At 45.8% G+C, this 18,246-nt stretch overlaps 1 protein-coding gene across 13 annotated transcripts in view; it reads left to right on the forward strand.

Annotated features, from left to right (window-relative positions):
* The window catches only part of ephb3b (eph receptor B3b), a 66,902-nt gene that overhangs the window by 25,418 nt on the left and 23,238 nt on the right, over positions 1 to 18,246 (forward strand). For all 13 annotated transcript variants that reach the window (XM_033620710.2, XM_033620719.2, XM_033620713.2 and 10 more), the window contains exons 2-5: positions 6,383 to 6,447; positions 11,502 to 12,174; positions 15,618 to 15,773; positions 16,777 to 17,112. In XM_033620710.2, the coding sequence (XP_033476601.1) occupies positions 6,383 to 6,447; positions 11,502 to 12,174; positions 15,618 to 15,773; positions 16,777 to 17,112 (1,230 nt within the window). The remainder of the gene's footprint in view (positions 1 to 6,382; positions 6,448 to 11,501; positions 12,175 to 15,617; positions 15,774 to 16,776; positions 17,113 to 18,246) is intronic.

The raw sequence follows: 18,246 nt of genomic DNA on the forward strand, positions 1-18,246 counted from the left end.
GGGGAAGCTGTAGTTTCATTTAAGTCAGTAAGAGAATGTAGTTCAGGGGAGGATAGTGAGTGCAACAGCGAAAAAAGCTTCAGCTCCTAAGTGGCTGACATTAGAGCGACTAATCCTGAGAGGCACAAGGTTAAAAACCACAATGACAACACAGTAAACAAAGCAGAAGCTCCCATTTCAACTGCTGACAATCACGCAAACAGTGACTCAAACAGGCACACATATGACTACTCATACTTATCATAGCATGACGTCTGCCTCCAAACATGCACACATACATGCACACACGCTTTCAAACACACACATGCTGACTAACATGCAGTCGCACACACACACACACACACGCCGAGGCACACCTGGTTTTGTAGACAGCTGCCCTTAGGGCTACCTGTTTGTCAGATCCTCTGTGCTTTGTAATTAGGAGAGTTAGTGAGAGAAGGGGATAGGGAGGGGCAGGGAGGGAAGGAGAGATGAGAGAAAGACGGCGAACCAACGAGAGAAAGGAAAAAAGGAGGGGGTAAAGACAAAGAGGCCCAGTCCATCGGCAGTACAGGAACTAGACTAGACTTCATGAGCCCTTGAAAAAGGCAATACACTCCTTGGTTGCAACAGACACACACACACACACACACACCCAAACGTACACACACATACAGTCACACATGTAATTTCAAAAAGCAGCTGCACTCGCTCACAATGTCCTCCTTGCTGCGATCAAAGCTCTTTTTTTTTTCCATTTCGACTGCTCTGCTCTGCTCCCTCAAAGCCTCTGACAGAAAAGAACATCGTTGTGTTTGTTTTTGTTTATTTATCACAAGTCCCAGAGTCATCGGGTAAGAGCTGCTTGGCAGAAACTGCCTCTGCAGACACGATAGGCCAAGCACACGGGCAAAAAAAAAAAAAAAAAAAATGGCGTGCTGTTACAAACCAAATTGTATTCAGCCCCAAGGTATCTTTTGACGAAGGGAAAATAATTGAGGGCAGGGGCCCAGCGACAAATGCGGAGGGCAGAAACTTTCGTTCATTAGACTCCCCCATTGGGAGAGATGATACGAGAGTGAGACTGAGTGAGAGGCGAAAGAGTGTGGGGAGATAAAAATGAGAGACAAGGAGAGGGAGCAAGAGCGTCAGAAAGGTGGAAGGGTGCTTATTTCCGAGGCACCGGCGGCGTAACCCCGTTAGCGCGCACACACACACGGGACAAACCTCTTGTGTGACAGCCATTGTGGGATGACTGACAGTGAGTGGTAGCGGGGTGAAGTATGTGTGAGTGTATGTGTGTGTGTGTGCTGATGGGGAGGGGGGATTTTGTCACGGGGGGACAAGTCCGTTCAGGAATTCCACAGAGGAATCACCTCCTTGGCCTGTCCATGTCGAAGCAACCAATTACCGTGACTGTGTGTGTGTGTGTGTGTGTGTGGTGAAGGGGAGGTCTCGCCATAAAATGGAGGGGACTTCTCCTAATCATCGCACTCTGGCCCTGCACAAAGGCAAAAAGGCTGCTTAGACAATTTGAATTTGAATAGCATCTCTCCTCCTTGCCCCCCCCCATCCCCCCCCCCCCATCCCCCCCCCCCCCCCGTGTCTCTCTCTTCCTCTTTCTCTGCCTCCGCTTCACGTCGGATGACAAAAGAGGAGCGAACAAAGATAGCACAGAAAGCAATCAGGCTAATAGCGCTAATAAGTTGAGCGTGGGGTCCTCGCTCTCAATGTTGACACATTTCACTGTTTCTGTGGCTAAACAGAGGCTCAAGTGTTTGGCAACCAGGCGGCATAGTATTTTAATGGAGTGGCTACCCCATGCCAGGTTGCCATGTGCTTAGTCTGTTTGACTGCGGAAGAATACAACAAAAGCAACTCAGAGAAGAGGTAGGGAGCAGATAATTAACTAGTGGAGAAGCCTGAAGGGAAGTATTCTGGGGGAAGGAAGGAGTCATCGGGGAGGGTTGAAGTTTTTGCTTTTTTTTTTTTTTCATGACTTTTTCTGGCTGAAAACAAAATCCTGCTGTCATCATGTTTCATTAATGCTAGCATGAGAAGACGCCATTTGCTTTCGCACCTATAGAAGGAAGCCAAGCTAACAGGAAGCCGATAAGTCGGCTTTTCGTTTACATCTCAAACTCTGCGACTCTGAAATATCTCCAGGGCTGTCGGGGTAAATCTTCGAACTGTCTGTGTTTGGTTTGGTTGTCTTTCAGGTGTCATCCGGCGAGGTCACGCTAACAAAGACATGCATGGTAAAAAGCTCATAGTCGCGGCGAGATCCAAGCTAAATCCCTCACCTGTCTGCTCCTATAGCGATCTGGGGACTCAACCCAAAAACGACTGCGCATTCCTCCCTCTCAATAGCCTTTCTTCCCCTTCCTCTTTCGGTCTTTCTTTTAAGAAGTCTGCTTGTTTGAACAAAGAAATATTTTAAGAGGCTTGTAACTGTGTGTGTGTGTGCGTGTGATTGTGTGTGTGTTGGATGAGGCCATAGGGACGAATGCCTCAGTGCCCTCCCCTGTTATTAGGCCTGCCCTGTCATTACGGGATTAAAGTGTAGGGGTTGGCTTTGCGCGTGCACGCTTGTGTGTGTGAGTGTGTGCATGTGCGCATGTATTTGCCTGCATATGATCTCCCCAAGCCTGTTTGCATTTCTGCACTTTTTCTCACACAATCAAAGTTCGCAGAGAAAACAAAACCGACCCCCCCCCCCCCCCACACACACACACACACACACACACACACACATACACACTCTCCATGTTTGTTATGCTAAGGTGCATTTGACCTCGTTCATAAATAACACTTTACTAAAGGATTCCTCAGGTTACTCAAACAGCGACTCTCTAATTGAATAGTCTTCGTAAGCGGTGGGAGGTTGAAAAACATTCCCCTGTACACCGCGCGTCACATCCATCACGGCGCAGCGTGAAAACACAAGCATAGATATAGAGATCGGCGAAGAAGAAGAGGAGGGGGGTGTAGAGGAAGAGCAAAACGACTAATGAAAAGAGGTCAAAGCTATCACTTCCGAGTGGAGGGAAGAAAGTCGTTGGAGAAAGTGAGTGATAAAAGGGGGGTTAGGTGAAGAGAAAGAGACGGAGAAAGTGAAACGATGGGGAGTTAGACCCGTCGTTTCGCAGGGATGATGAGAAAGAAATTGAAAATAAATGAGAAGAAAGTGAAGAGTGCGTGCGAGGAAGATGGATTAAACAGCCTTGTGCATCTGTGTATCCTGATCCTGCGCTACCTCCCACATCTGCATGCTTCACTCTCACTCTGTGTGTGTGTGTGTGTGTGTGTGTGTGTGTGTTTTACGGCAGTAAATTTGCATGTCCATTTGCCTGATTTACTCTTTCGGCCCCCCCCCCCCTCCCCCCCCTTCTTTACAACCTACAATCTTTCCCTTTCTCATTTTACACTTCCAGGATTTGAGAAAGTGAAGTGAAACGTATGGAGCTAAAAGGCAAACGAGAACACTGTCTGTGTGCAGGGGAGGATCTCATAGCCGCACAATGGCTGTTTCTCCCTCAACTCGTCCTTCTGGTTTTCCCTCCGTTTATTTTTCTTTTTTCTCCTCTCTTGACCGGGCCCATTAGGCAAGCTGCCAGCATGGTCTTAGAAGCTTTCGGAGGTTGTTTTGCTTAAAAAAAAATACCTTTCTCTCTTTAATCTGTCTTACTCTGCCTCTCTCTCATCCTTTATCATCTGTATAGCACGAGTTTCTCGGTTTGGCAGACAGAAACGGTTGCTTTGTGTGTGGGCATATAGTACTTTGTTTTGTTGTCTTTATTCTGTGTGTGTGTGTGTGTGTGTGTGTATTTTCTGTTACTGTGCAGGTGTCTGGATATGCTGAACGGTCATGAATATTGCACACACAAACATGGTGCGCAGAGACAAATGTGCACAACTGCCACACACATGCACATGCGCACACACACACACACACACACACACACACACACACACACACAGAGGGAGCGGCAGGGTTAGGTCGGGGTCATTCCGTGCTTTTGCTCTGGCCCATTGACTCCGGATTGGTGCTCCACTTTGGGCACAATACAGAGCTTTGCACCAAACACACACACACAATTACACTCCTACATAGACATGCATACACACATTCATACACACACACACAAACTGCATGAGGTTAAACAATGCAGATCCATCGAGAAGGGAAGGGTTACTGCTGCACACGCACTCTCGAATGATCCACTGTCTAAACCACTGAGTCAGACGGCACATCTGTGTGTGTGTGTTTTGCATATTTCTCTTTCTGCTCTCCAGCTCTGGTTCTTTCTCTCTCATCTCTGTCTCCCCCCCCCCTCGTTGGCTCTCCCCATATGTCATTGTGTTTCACCGTGTTGTCATTTTCAGCAAGGTCAGCTCTAATGACAAGCCGACGCACACATACACACGGCCCCAGTCATAATAATAAACACCAGGCAGCAGAGGTGTATAATTTCCACCACAGCAGCTTACCTACCTGCGTAGCTGTCGGTAACAGGTCCCAAATCACACACTGTCATGGTATGAGTCAGGGGAAGTCCCGCAGCTAATGTGCACTGACACAGTTTCTGAGATGAAAACACTAGTAGGCCCTTATTTGCTCAAGAGACAAACGTGGCTCATTGCACCTGGTTACAAAGAGAGCTCTCGGCAAAAGCAGACTGAATTCATGATTTGTTTGAAAGCATTTCCGCTATCAGCACAGAGAGGGAATGGGAAACTGACAGGAAAGAAAGGGAAAGGATTGTTTGTGACAAAGGTTGCGAGCTGGATTTGACCCTGTGCTGCTGGGAGTACATGATATTCACTTGAGCTCCCAGAGCCACTCCCAGAGAGACTGCTCTCGCTGCGTGAACTGGCTCACACTGAAGCTTCCAGACCATTTCGCCTGAGGGCAACAAGCCAAAGCTACGTTTGAAATCTGATTGTATGTGGGTTTTTTTTTTTGCACAGAAAGAGCTCTTGCTTTGCCAAAAACTCTCTTGGAAGTCATGTTTTCTCACCGGTGTAATAGGTGCATACACATGTCAGAGACACTGTCACTCAAAGCACGAGGGGATGGAATTCAATGGGAGTTCCCAACTCTCGGAGCATGTCATCTCTTACAGAGCTCGACATAATTCACAAGGGGTCTTTGAGTTCGAGAGGTATTTGGGTTTGTCACCGCCGCTGCTCTTGAATGCAGCACTGGTGGCAGCAGGTATGTGGAGAAGGGGTGGGGAAATCCTCTTTTATTTTGCGCCCAGGTCCCATTTCCTGTCAACTTACCAGGCGGGGGGGGGGAATCAAAGAAGAAAGAGGTAGTCAGAGTAGCAAAGTTGGCTGAGAGACTCCTTCAGGTTCATCCCCTGCAACTGAGGCAGGAAAAATGGCACATCTCGCAGCACCTTCCATGACCAGGGACGGTTCAAGCTCACTCTCTGGCAGCGCCGTTTCATCATCTTTTACTATCTTGTACAACAGCGCAGCGGTTGAGATAATAACGGTGGCTGCATACTGTGCCTTGAGCGCCAAGTAGTAAAAGACTCGACATTTATAGTGTTCCTTCCCTGCTCTCACAAAGCCGGCATCTTTGCCAGGAGAAACAAGAGTGCGGAAAGTGGAGAGGAGAAAGGGGATTTGCAGGGGAGATCCACCATTTTGTGTGTTTGTGTCTATTGTGTACATGATGGTTGTGCGTCCTCTGTGTGTGCCAAGAGACAGGCGTAAAATGTAAACTTGAAGTGTGTATGTGTTCAAGGATTGACAGAAAGTGAGTCCAATTGAAGCGTATTGACCTCTGTTCCGCTCAAGAGCTCCTCTTTTGTGACACCTAACTTTATAACCCCCCCCCCTCCCCCTCCATTCAGGCCTTCTGCTGGGTTATATATCTTGTGCAGTTTTACAACCTGTTACTCTTCGTATGTGTGTGGGTATTATCAAGAGTGTGTGCGTCTGTTGCGGCGCCCTGTGGGAAGCGGAACTGTCTCTCAGTGAGACCTCGCTGTTGTTTCCTTTCCCCTGTATAAAAGCAAACGTCTAATTGAGACTAATTAGCCAGACAAGGCGCTGCAATAAAATGTCACACAATACCTCGCAGATCACCCACCTAGACCTCTGCCTCACTCTCCCACTGTCTCTCGGCCTCCCTGTCACACACAGACGTACACTACCTCTTTGTCGAATTGAATCTAATATCGCTCTGAGCCCGCGCTTTCTGTCATTCAGTTATTCACCCAGTTATCTGAGAACAACGTTGGTCAAAGCCTCTTATCTCTTCCGCGGCTCATTTTACAAGTTTTATGACATTGTTGTAAAACTATTGAAAGTTCTATTGATCTCCGCTGTCACACTGTTCCTCTTTGTCTGACCTGGTTGTTTTTTCTTTTTCTGTTTCTGTTCACAGAGACGCTGATGGACACGAAGTGGGCCACGACAGAATTAGCCTGGACTGCACACCCTGAGACTGGGGTGAGTTTACATTGTACAGTTTGTATGTATGGATATATTGGCAGAAATGGGAAGTAATATAATTAGTACTTTTACTTCTGTGTATAATCATCTCAAAATAAGATTTGTGTTTTCGTTACCTTAGAATAAGCCGTTTATATCTGCATAGGGAGTGGGTGCTTGTCTATGGAGAGCGCCATGTTGCACCACCATGTTTCTACAGTAACCCACAACGGACAAATCAAGCACTGGCACTAGATATGGCACTTTGTGTTTTGGTGTCAGCCACCAAAGTTTGAAGCCCCTCTGCAACGATAATGCCAGAAAAATTAATTGTTTTTTTTTACGTGAAACTGCTTTATTTGGATGATTTTTTTACCGGCTTTAATCAGTGGGTCAAATTGTTTTGGAGAGGAAGAGGCCACTGCAGATAATTCTGTTCCTGGTAAAAAGTTCCTGAATGTCAAGATTTACAATTATGAGAGAAAAAAAGTGAGCACAATTTAGCAGGTGCTAGGTTTGCGGCCCGTCTCCAACATGCCAAACAGCGTCAGAGAAATACTGATTTGTAACAGTAAAATGCTTTATTCAGTGTTTTTACCAGTTTAAATCACCAGGTACATTTGTTTTAAAGAGAAGGAGACCTCTGTAGATAATTTGGCCCCCACTAAAAACCTCCTGAACAAAGAACACTAAAGGAATCCTAACTGGGTGAAGTTTCATCTGGTTTCAATCTGCACTCCTCACCACTAGATGCCACTAAATCCCCCTCAATAGTACACACTGCTCCGTCTGCATGTCTCTTGGTAGTTGAAAAGTCCTGTACACCTTCAACCGGTCAATCACTCAACAGGATATGTTTTGGGATTCAACAGGATGCGCTTTTTAGGGAGCAGAAAAAGATACACTGCAATCCAATTTCACCGACCCACCCAGTCACAGATGTTCCCTTCCCCTCCCCTCAGAGCACTTAAAACATGTGAAAACTGGCAGTTTCCTCGTGAACTAACCTTTTAAACACTAAAATATTTCTTGCCGTTGACCCATTGCACGCCCCGGCATCCAAATCTACCACACACAAAGTGCCAGTGACAGCCCCGTCTTGCTTTCCCATGTGGTCTCCACAATGGCCTAAAGAGGAGCAAAAAGAGTCTTGACCCCTCCTCAGCTACACTTCAAAGACCCCCGGCGCTCCTCCCCTCGCTTTTGTGTGGCCCTCTGACTTGGCCCTTGTGTTTTGAAAGGCGGGCCCCCATTTTTTATTTTTTGTTTTTACCCCAACACACTTGCGGGGACATTCCACCCCAGCTGTTCGGAGTCGCCCACCCTCCTTATTCTCCCCTTCCTTTACTTCCAAGTAACTAAGCACTAATGAAGCCAGACACACTAGCCACCTCAGCTGCAACAATCAGTGGGACAAACCCCCTCACAGCCTTTCGTGCCCTCCTTCCTCATCGTCCTTCCGTCTCCCTATCCGTCCATCTTCCTTTGCCTCCATCTGCCCCCCTCTTCCTTATTAAGCTACAATGCAGCAGCGATGCTCCCACCGGTCCCGTGCAGAATGGAACTAAAAAACGCCTTCCCGTTTGTTTTCCAAGCAAACCCACAACAGATGCTCCTTTTCAATAGGTATACATACAGTGGAGAGCCTTTTGCACTCCAGAATTCCCACATTACCAATCGAAAGACTCAAGATGAGTCTCTCCCCTGCCTTTTTTGTTTAGTAGCAGAATGTGCCACAGACGGTGGCTGTCCTTGAGTTTTCTACCCTGTTTTCCCTCCTTTTATTTTTCTCGCACACAAATAATCTATTTTCCCTGATGTTTTTGTCTTTAAGCACAATGTATTGTGCGTGTGTTTATTTGTATGCTTTTGAGGTCTTGCAACCGGAGCATCGCAGGCTGTTTTTGTTAGGGGTGACGAGTGTTTAAGACAAACTGATACAGTGGCTAGGAGGACAAACACAACAACATACTGAGAGAGCTTGGGAGGGAGGGAGGGAGACAGCAGTGAGACTTAGACTTGGTAAAATCCACAGAAATGTCCATGCAGATAGAGGGAGACAGCATGTAAGACAAAAAAAATCAATTTCTTAGAAAAAATCTTCGTAAAAGACCCACTCGCAGACTACACACACTATCCCAGGGATGCTGTCCAGCCAAGTCTGAGTCACAGCATTGCTCTGTTTTTTTCACAGTGTTGCACAACACATACAGATAAAGCATCAGACATAAAGCTTCACAGAGGAAACATAAACTGTGTGTATTTGTGACAGCGAATCCAGTGACAACCAGCACATAAGTGCTACTATTAATGCCACCACTCTCGGTGTAAAAGATAGATAGGTGTGAAAGCCGTTGAATGTGTGTCTGTAAGAGCGCATTCAATTATTGATATGTGTGTGCCTGTGTGTACATGTATTCCTTCTTACTCTTTCCCCTCTGTGTCTGTACTCTGGTATGATGATTTCGCTGTCTCACTGTCTGCATCTGTCTGTATAGCCTGTAGCATCTGTGCATCATGCATGTGTCTGTCAAAGTATGAGTGTGTGTGCATGTCGACACCTATCTCGAGCTGCACTCGTGCTGTTGCTCAGATTTCAGAATTTCACTATGTCTCCCTGTGTTGTGTGTTTGTGCATATAGCGTATCATTTATCTTCCAAAACAGATGTATCATGAAAGGGGAATTCCACTTTAAAGAAAGGCTCCCCTCAGACCTGGAATAACAGCCACAGGGTTTTCAGAACTATCCGCTGATAACAGTATACCAAGTTAGTTACCTTGTGGAGATAATAACTATTGTTAGGAGTATCATTGTATGCTTCACAGACCCAAAGCAAGCCAAAACATGTTATGAACAAGCTAACACGTCCTTAGAATTAACCTCGGAGAGCTCATATGTACTAACAACAAACAGAAAAATAAAAGCACACATAAGCTTGTTGGGGTTACAGCTTTTCAGCTAATGCAGCTAAAGCTAATAATACTAGTTTATCTCAGTTGTAGCAACGGCTGCTAACACCTAATGTTCGTTTTGAATTCATGTAAGGTTGATGAATGACCAAAGCAATCAAAACATCCATAAAAATGTCCCAAACTCCGGCAGCACAACCTGCGTCTTCACATCCATATTTTGAGTCTTGCCAAAGTACATGCGAAAAATATTTTTCCAGTGGGCCTTTGGACCTTCGAGGAGGGTGATATTGCATCACAGAAGCATTGTTCATTGTCATCTGCAAGTAAAATTTAAAGCTTTGATTGGAAAGGACAAAGAGAAAATGGAGTGGATCGCAAATCTTGCATAACGATTCATCTTGCTGGAAATCGATGCCAAGAAACTTGACCCTTTTTCACATGACCTACTTAATTCATTCAGGCTTGGTAAGCAGGCGCTCGGAGTGTTTGGCCACTGGTGCGTGTCTCGGGGGGGGTGACCTCTCTCTAAACACGCACATACACAAACAGACGCACACCTACGCATAGAAACTCCTAAACAGACAGAGCAGGTATACACACTCGAGCAGACAGACTCACACCAGAACATTTAAACAAACACGCACAACCTTATACACACACACCCAGGAACGCATTGCAGTGGGTGATTTATTACACTGAACTAAATACCCATTGACACTTCATGCTTTTAGCCATCTCATTGACCTGGTCGGTGATTATCGATTCCCTCCGGTTGCTTCCTCCTTCTCTCTCGCTCTCGCCGGGCCATCGTTTTAATGCCACGGCTGAGCTACGCCCATTCTGCCTCTCTCCCTCATGGCCTCCAGGGTCTGAGATGAATAGCCTTGTCTCCACCACATCCATATCACAGCCTCAATTAAGAAACACAGAGCTCAGACGAAAACAACTGACTCTGGAGAACAAATTGGTGCCTTTATGCAAGAACTTCGACGCAGTCAGATGTTCCGAGGCAAACTTTGGTCCCAGGAGCACAACCATAGACATTTAATTTGTTATAGATGTGTCTTAGCATTAAAGACTTAAGTATTCTAGTCTTTTAGGGGGGCTGAGTGATGTGACAGACCATCCTGTAATCAGACGGCCACAGGTTCAGTCTCATGGATTTAGGTAGCAGGTCTAATGACAGCCATGCACAACTTCAATCTCCCTAGCTTTACATTGCTCTTTTTAATGTTCCTCCTCATTGTCTTTTAAACGCTTTAATGCTTCGCCATCCCTTATGCAAAACACTTTGCCTTTGTATATGAAGAGTGCTATGCAAATAAACATGCCAGGCCTCGGCTTAACTAAAAAGTAAATGCACTGTTTGTCTGATGGGAAAGGGGAGCAGATCCCTCAGCACACACGCACATGGACATGCACGCGGACAAAGATATATTATACACACAGGAATCGCTATTTGAAGTAAAATGATTTAATCGTGGTGTCCTCATTCGAGATTGAAAAATGCATTAGATTACAGTGTCTCACAGCAAAGATTTTACAGTCTAGTTTGCTCGTGCTCATTTAATGAAGCTGGTAATCAAAGTTTAGAAAATTTAATCCCATTTTATCCTGAGTAATTCACCCCCTGGGTACTGTAGTAGCATTGAAAGATGTAGGGGAGTGTAAAAACCGAAAATCACGAAGGTTAACCGGCGTCTTTATTAGAGGACGTTGCGATCATTGCTCTGTAATTGAAGCGTAATTGGTTGTGAAGCAATGTGGCTGCTACTTCCAAACAGATACGAGGTAAACATGCTGTGGTGGCTCTGTGGTGAGGAGGTGACAGGTTGCTGTAATTGAGATGAATTTGCAGTCCTCGTCCCTGGCTTTTCGCTACACTAACCAGAGATGAAAAGCGTAGCATGGCAAAGGAAAGGGAATGTAATTGAAAATACCCCCCCCTCCCAAAAAAGAGAACCCTTCTTTCTTTCTAGGTCCTAACCCCTGCCATGTTTCCGCCATTCTTTCTTTATCAGGCAGTGTGACTGAATGTAGCTCTTAGAGTTTTAATACAAGGTGTACGGAGTGTCTGTCTGAGTACCTATATATCTGAAGATATCAATATGTATTTACAGGCTCTAACCTGTTTGTCTTTTCTCTGCTCTCTTTTCAGTGGGAAGAGGTGAGTGGCTATGATGATGCCATGAACCCCATCCGGACGTACCAAGTCTGCAATGTACGTGAGCTCAACCAGAATAACTGGCTACGCAGTGACTTCATCCCACGAAAGGACGTGCTGCGTGTATATGTGGAGATGAAATTCACAGTGCGCGATTGCAACAGCATTCCCAACATCCCAGGTTCCTGCAAAGAGACCTTCAACCTCTTCTACTATGAGTCTGACTCGGACTCAGCCACAGCCACCAGCCCTTTCTGGATGGAGAACCCTTATGTGAAGGTGGACACTATTGCCCCAGATGAGAGCTTTTCCATGCTTGAGTCTGGGCGGGTAAACACAAAAGTCCGAAGTTTCGGGCCATTGTCCAAAGCCGGGTTCTACTTGGCCTTCCAGGACCTTGGTGCTTGCATGTCGCTCATCTCAGTGAGGGTCTTTTACAAGAAGTGCTCCACCACCATCGCCAACTTTGCCGTTTTCCCGGAGACAGCGACTGGGGCTGAGGCAACCTCTTTGGTCATTGCGCCAGGAACTTGCGTCCCCAATGCCCTGGAGGTGTCCGTGCCATTGAAGCTTTATTGCAACGGAGATGGCGAGTGGATGGTTCCCGTAGGAGCCTGCACCTGCTCAGCTGGTTTTGAACCAGCCATGAAGGATACCCAATGTCAAGGTGAATGTTTTCACAACAGATATTTGAGGTCAGTCCAGGATTGACTGACCTAAAATACCTACCAAGGCCTATGTTAGCTGCTGAACTGACCCAGAGAGTCCATGAATCTTTACAAAACTGTGTGATATTTTGTAGCTTATTCCACAGTCTTACCCTACTGGAAGATGGTGGTGGGGTTGGGGGGATTTCCCTATGGCGATCAATAATGTATCACATTATTACTGCTGTGAAAAGTTACATTTGCATTTTAGGCACACAGTATCTGATAGTTCTACGCAGGGTGAATTACAATGAGTACGTGGTAAAGGGTCAAAGTCTTGCTGAAGGACGCTTCATCTAGACAAATGGCTGTTGTGTCCACAAACCGAATGTTGGGGAGATTGAACCGATATTGTTTTGGCTACAGGTTACAGCCTCTATCACTATATTGTCCAGCTGCCACATTATTATGAGCTGTTTATTTGCCTTGTATCCTTCGACACATTAATCCAATGACTACAAGGTAGAATAATACACGCTATGACGGTGTCAGCAGGCAGGCTGTTCACTGCTCTGACCTCAGCTTTGCCTGGCAGCTGGTTGCTAAATAAATGGAAATGCAGGGGAGGCTGTCTGTTTCTGAGAGGCCTTATGATGCTTTCAGGTCTGATGGAAAACACGACGGGTTCACAGGGGTTGAGAGCAAGGTGAATTTAAACAGCGAGGTCTCAAATGAAATGGAGTGCAGGTGACAGCAGGAGGAGAGAGTGGGATAAATGGAAATTGCGTGTGTGTGTTGAGGGGTATGGGGGCGTAAAATTAGGCTCAGGGTGCGTAGGTCAAATGGAGACAGCAGAATGAGATCGCGAGGGGACCTGGCAGGGTTATTGATCGAATGCGAGGTGTCTGTGCATGTGTACAGTGTGTGTGAAGCTTGACTGCCTTGGTTCAGAGGGATCATTCTTCTCCTTAAAGTAGAGAAAGATGAGGCTGGGAAGACCTTTAAGTTCAGTACCCATACTGGTGATCAGGCAGAGAGTGGGTGGATACTTTAAACAGGCAGCTTCTGGCAGACCCTAAATATGTGTGCTCACCTTTAAAAGGAGAGTGTGTGCGTTTGTGTTTGAGTGTGGGAGAGAGAGAGAGGGAGCATAGTAAATCTCAAGGATGGTGTGTGTGGTTAAAAACTCATTTGTTTGCTCCTGGCAGCTCAAGGTTAAAGCCCTGGTGACTGGGTCCTGATAAAACGTTCTCTAATCAAGCTTCACTGGGAACCACATGGGATAAATCCCTCTCTCTTCTTCTCTTCTCACTTTACCTCTCCTCAGGTCCACTCTCCATGCTCATTTCTCATCATCCTTTCGCTATGACTCTTGCTTTCTCTGCTTTCCTGTCCTCGTTCCAACATGCAGCATCTCCTCCAGCTCCGCCATCGTTCTCTTTCTGCTGTATTAGTCTTTACCTCTGTGTCTCGTTCCTTTCTAATCTGAAGGCTGCTGCGCGCATTAATATGCCAGCAAAGTTACAGTAAGGATGCCTGCATTAATATTAATCGATGAGCCTTTTTTTTGTTGCCTTTCCACTCGTTTGCTGCCCATTTTTCACCTCCAATATTCTTTACTTTTCCCTTCATGCTCCACACTTTCCAATTTCAGCATACATTCTAATCAGTTCCTTAAGCTCTATGTTCTGCATGAACATAGAGCTTAGGATAAGACACAGGGGAGAGCGGAAAGGGGGGCGCCTGCAGGATTAGCATTTTCTATGCCTCCACCTCTTCCACCTCTCCCTCCTTTTTTCTCTAGCCCCTTGTGTCTCCTTCTTCCCCATTCTTCAGTGGTTCCTCTAAGGGGAGAGTTGATGAAAGGAAGAGGATGACCCCTTTACTCACTGGAAGTGATAGATCAGCGCTTTCAGCCCTACCCTGAAACAAAAAGCTCCTTTTAATAGGAATGCTCCATCAACATCCTTCATAAGGCCAACCACGTTCAAAACCCAACACTGTCATCCCACGGGAGTTGAGAAATCGCTTGTAGTTTACTTTGTGTGAACTTAAATGAACTTGAATAGGTCAGGGTACCAAATCAGAGAAGTTGTTCTCCCACCTGGTAAAACTCGAGGTCATTTCTTATCTGTTTATCAAACAGCACTTCCTGTTAGCCAGTGGTGTGGATGACTGTGATTAATGGTGGAAGAACAAATACACTCAGTGCTAATGTACATGGTGCAGTCAACTGGTGGTTTTGTGCTAATATTGAACTTTCAAAAAAAAACGGTAAAACAGCAGGAGCAGGAAGTGGTCCCTGTTTTCAACAGGGAGCGAAAAACAAACGCGGGAGCTATGGTGATGATTATCATTCAGAGGGACAAACATAGCAGTGTGTCCTTGACATTGACGAGCTAACGCACTAGTGGGTCAGCTAATCAACTGGCCCCTGTAAACTTTGCCTGTCTTACCTGCTCTCGTCTTTTTTTATTAAGCACTGCGGCAAACTCATTCATCTTTTAACGAGACAGTTTATCAAAGATATGGAGCCTGCCAAAGTGTTCTGGATCACAGTGCTGCTGTCAGTGTTTCCCTGCACGTCTGCAACTTATCACCTGAGTTATAAACTTCCAAACAGTGGCTATAAATGGAGAAAGGGCATTTACAAAGGCCAGCAGTGTTTTCATCTGATTAACTAGGCTTCCGCCAATGGAGAACCGGTTTGGATAAAACAATGTTGAAGGCAGTTTTGTGTAGGTCTCTACTGGGATGGATCTTACAGACAGAAGAATGCAGACAAAAGCCTCATAACACTGAGTATATTGAAGTGATTTGTGGCCAGGATGGCATGTGTTTGTGTCGACATGTATCTTTGCACAGTTGTGCCAAGACCCATGTTTGTGTACACCTCAGCATGTGCTGTGTGAGCCTCTCTGATTCTCTGTGTGTATGTTTATATGTGTTTCATAAAAGACTGAATTCAGATGAAAGTGCCATGCCAGGGTTTTGGCTCTGAGGGTCGTGTATGTAATTTGGGTTGACAGTCTCATCGTGTGAGCACGGGTTTATGCAAACAGCAACATGCTGCTCAAAACCCTCTTCTTTTCCCACTACAGTTTGCCGAGGATGCCCCGTCCGTTAGGAAAAAGGGAACATGTGGTGACAAAAACAAATCATGCTCACACATGTATATAAACAAACACATGCTAAACACATCAAAGAAGCTGCTTTTACCAGTGAGCTGGAATGCTGTTAAATTATCCACTATAGTGAAGACATTACATCCTGTTGTGAAGGCTTGCATACTAAAGCTGAGGATAAGTGAGAGTAAAATTCAGTATTTTCATCGCAGAATGAGAGTGGCCTCCTGCCCATTTGGAAAATGTGACCCACACAAATGTAATAGAAGTGTAGCAAAAATTGTTTTACCTTAATTATTCACACTTTTCTCTCTCCATTTTCTCTCTTTTGCCATCAGCTTGCAGCCCTGGCACCTTCAAGTCTAAACAGGGAGACAGCTTCTGCCTGCCCTGTCCAGCCAACAGCCGTGCCAGCTCAGGGGCATCCAGCATTTGCTCCTGTCGAAATGGTTACTACCGCTCAGACACGGATTCTCCTGATTCCCCCTGTACCAGTAAGTAAAGACTGCTTTCAGCTGACTGAATGGCATCAGCATGTTTTAAAGTCACGCTGTTACTGCCATGCTTTTAAAAAACCCAGACAGAATTAGATGCATACCACATATTCAGACAGTAATCGAATGTATTTTTATCCATAAAACAAAATTCTTGACTTGTGTGGTAAAAGTCTTTCAAACTTTCCTCTTTGAATTTTAGTCCTCAGCGACTAATAAAAGCCCTCAGGAGTACGTTCCCACCATGCCACACAGATGGCAAACAAGTCTGCTTGCTTTCCCAACGTTATCCGAAACATTATCGTCCAACCCCTCCCCCGCCCGCCTCCCCGGGAAGTCTATCTGTACTCGATGCAGCCATCCCTTTGCAGACAGAGAGCGGAGGAATTTTTCTAGCAGCAGTGCCTTCGTTAACAGCAAACACACACACATAGGAGCTAATTCATTGGTGAAGAGAGAAGAAGATCCTTTTTTCTGTTGCTGGGGTGGGGGGCTGATTCTCCCACAGTGCAGCGAGAGATAAGGCTCCGGTAATTGGATAAGAATTGCCAAGGCTCTGCCAATAGTTTGTCTCGCGCGTCCCCCCCAGTACTTCACACACAGACACACAGTGGAAATGAGCATGCAATTCAAATTTGAACTCCTGTCCTTTTTCTTTTTTTTTTTTTTTTTTTTTTTTTAAAAGAACTGCTGGAACAGACTCTTGTTATGTGGAAGAAAAAAAAATGTTCTAGTTAATGCATGAAAAATGTACTAATACCACAGCACAAGGAAAATTCTTGGGTCATGAATTGCATTGATAGCAGCTATGGAATAATGAATGTATGTGTGCACAATGATATGTAAACTGTGTTTTGCAATATGAATCTCTGCCTATTGTCAGCGTGTCTCTGTACTGTCACCAAGACAAATTTCTTAACACCTATTGTGCATGGAGATTAAATTTGCTCTCATTCCAAACCTGTTTGCCTCATCTCATCCACACTTTACTTCTCTTTTGCAGCTGTTCCCTCAGCACCACGCAGTGTCATCTCCAGTGTTAACGAAACCTCGCTTGTACTGGAATGGAGTGACCCTCGTGACTTGGGTGGCCGGGAAGACATCTTCTACAACGTCATCTGTAAGAAGTGCCTGCCTGAGCGGGGAATGTGCTCGCGGTGTGACGACAACGTGGACATCTCGCCGCGCCACCTGGGCCTGACCCAGCGCCGCGTCGCCGTCCGTAACCTCCAAGCCCACACCCAGTACAGCTTCGAGATCCAGGCGGTCAATGGTGTTTCTAACAAGAGCCCCTACTCGCCTCAGTTCTCCGCGGTGAACATCACCACAAATCAGGCTGGTAGGTGCAGCTGCAGCCTCATGGCTTACCTGTCAGAGATCAATATTGAACTTGTAGGCATTGCCAACTTTCAAAGGCTGGAAGAAGATACAAAAGAATGTCAGAGAATACGTTCTGCGCTTAAGAAGTAGAGATCAATTTCTTGTATGCATGTAGGAGTGTGTTACATATTTCCCCTTTGAACAGGGATTGAGAAGGAAGACATTCTTCTGAATGAGCTTAGAAAGGGACCTTTTTCACACGCCCACAGCATGCTCTGTACTAACACTGCTGCAAATAGCAATAGCGAGGCAATGTGTATTCAAAGTGTTGAACCCTCAGTATTCTAGCTGCCCACTGCTTCCAACCCACCACTCCTCCAGCCCACAGCAACAACAGCAACTAGGCCAATGTAGCAATCAGTGCTGAGATAAAAAACGCTTTTGTGTACAGAAGACTTAAAACCAGTTGATGTATACAGGACAATTCAAGGTAGTAATGACAAGCTGTTGCATTTGATCCTCTTAACACTGAGATGCACAACGTATATCAAATGCAGGGTTAATTATTTTGGATTAAAATAGGTAGACAGGTCTATGTGGTTGGTTAGTGGGTAGGTAGGTAGATCATTTTTGCAATTACTTATGTAAATTGAGCAATTTTAGTTGGTTCGGTTTACCTCAAATAACCTCAGTGCTGCCTTAGTTCTTGGGTCGGTCTCTTTGTTGAGGTTCTCCCAGGCTCTTAAACTGTGCCTTGGGTGTGTTTAGCCGCTATGTTAAATTTACTATTTCTGCAGGCTTAGACAACACCAAGGATTATCCCCTTCCTCCTTCCCCCATCATTTCTCCTCTCTCTCCATGGCCTTGTCCTCCTCACCTCTAACCTCCTAAAAGATGCTTTAGGAATGCCTTCTGTTTGCCCGTCTAGGACCCAAAGGTCCTACAGGGCCCCACGTGAGGATTTCATTGTTTTACAAGGGGTTCACCACTGGACTGACAGGGACCACTGTCCATCTTTGGGTGCTCGGGGTCAGTTGGGTGCAAGAAAAGAGGTGAAGGGAAAGGAGGGGCCAAGAGAGCATCAACTGTGATCAGATTATCCCCTGGTGTTGTCCCAAGACCATCCCTGCATGTGCATTCACCTTTTAAGAAC

The sequence above is a fragment of the Epinephelus lanceolatus genome, chromosome 6, assembly GCF_041903045.1.
Source record: "Epinephelus lanceolatus isolate andai-2023 chromosome 6, ASM4190304v1, whole genome shotgun sequence".
Classification (NCBI taxonomy): domain Eukaryota; kingdom Metazoa; phylum Chordata; class Actinopteri; order Perciformes; family Serranidae; genus Epinephelus; species Epinephelus lanceolatus.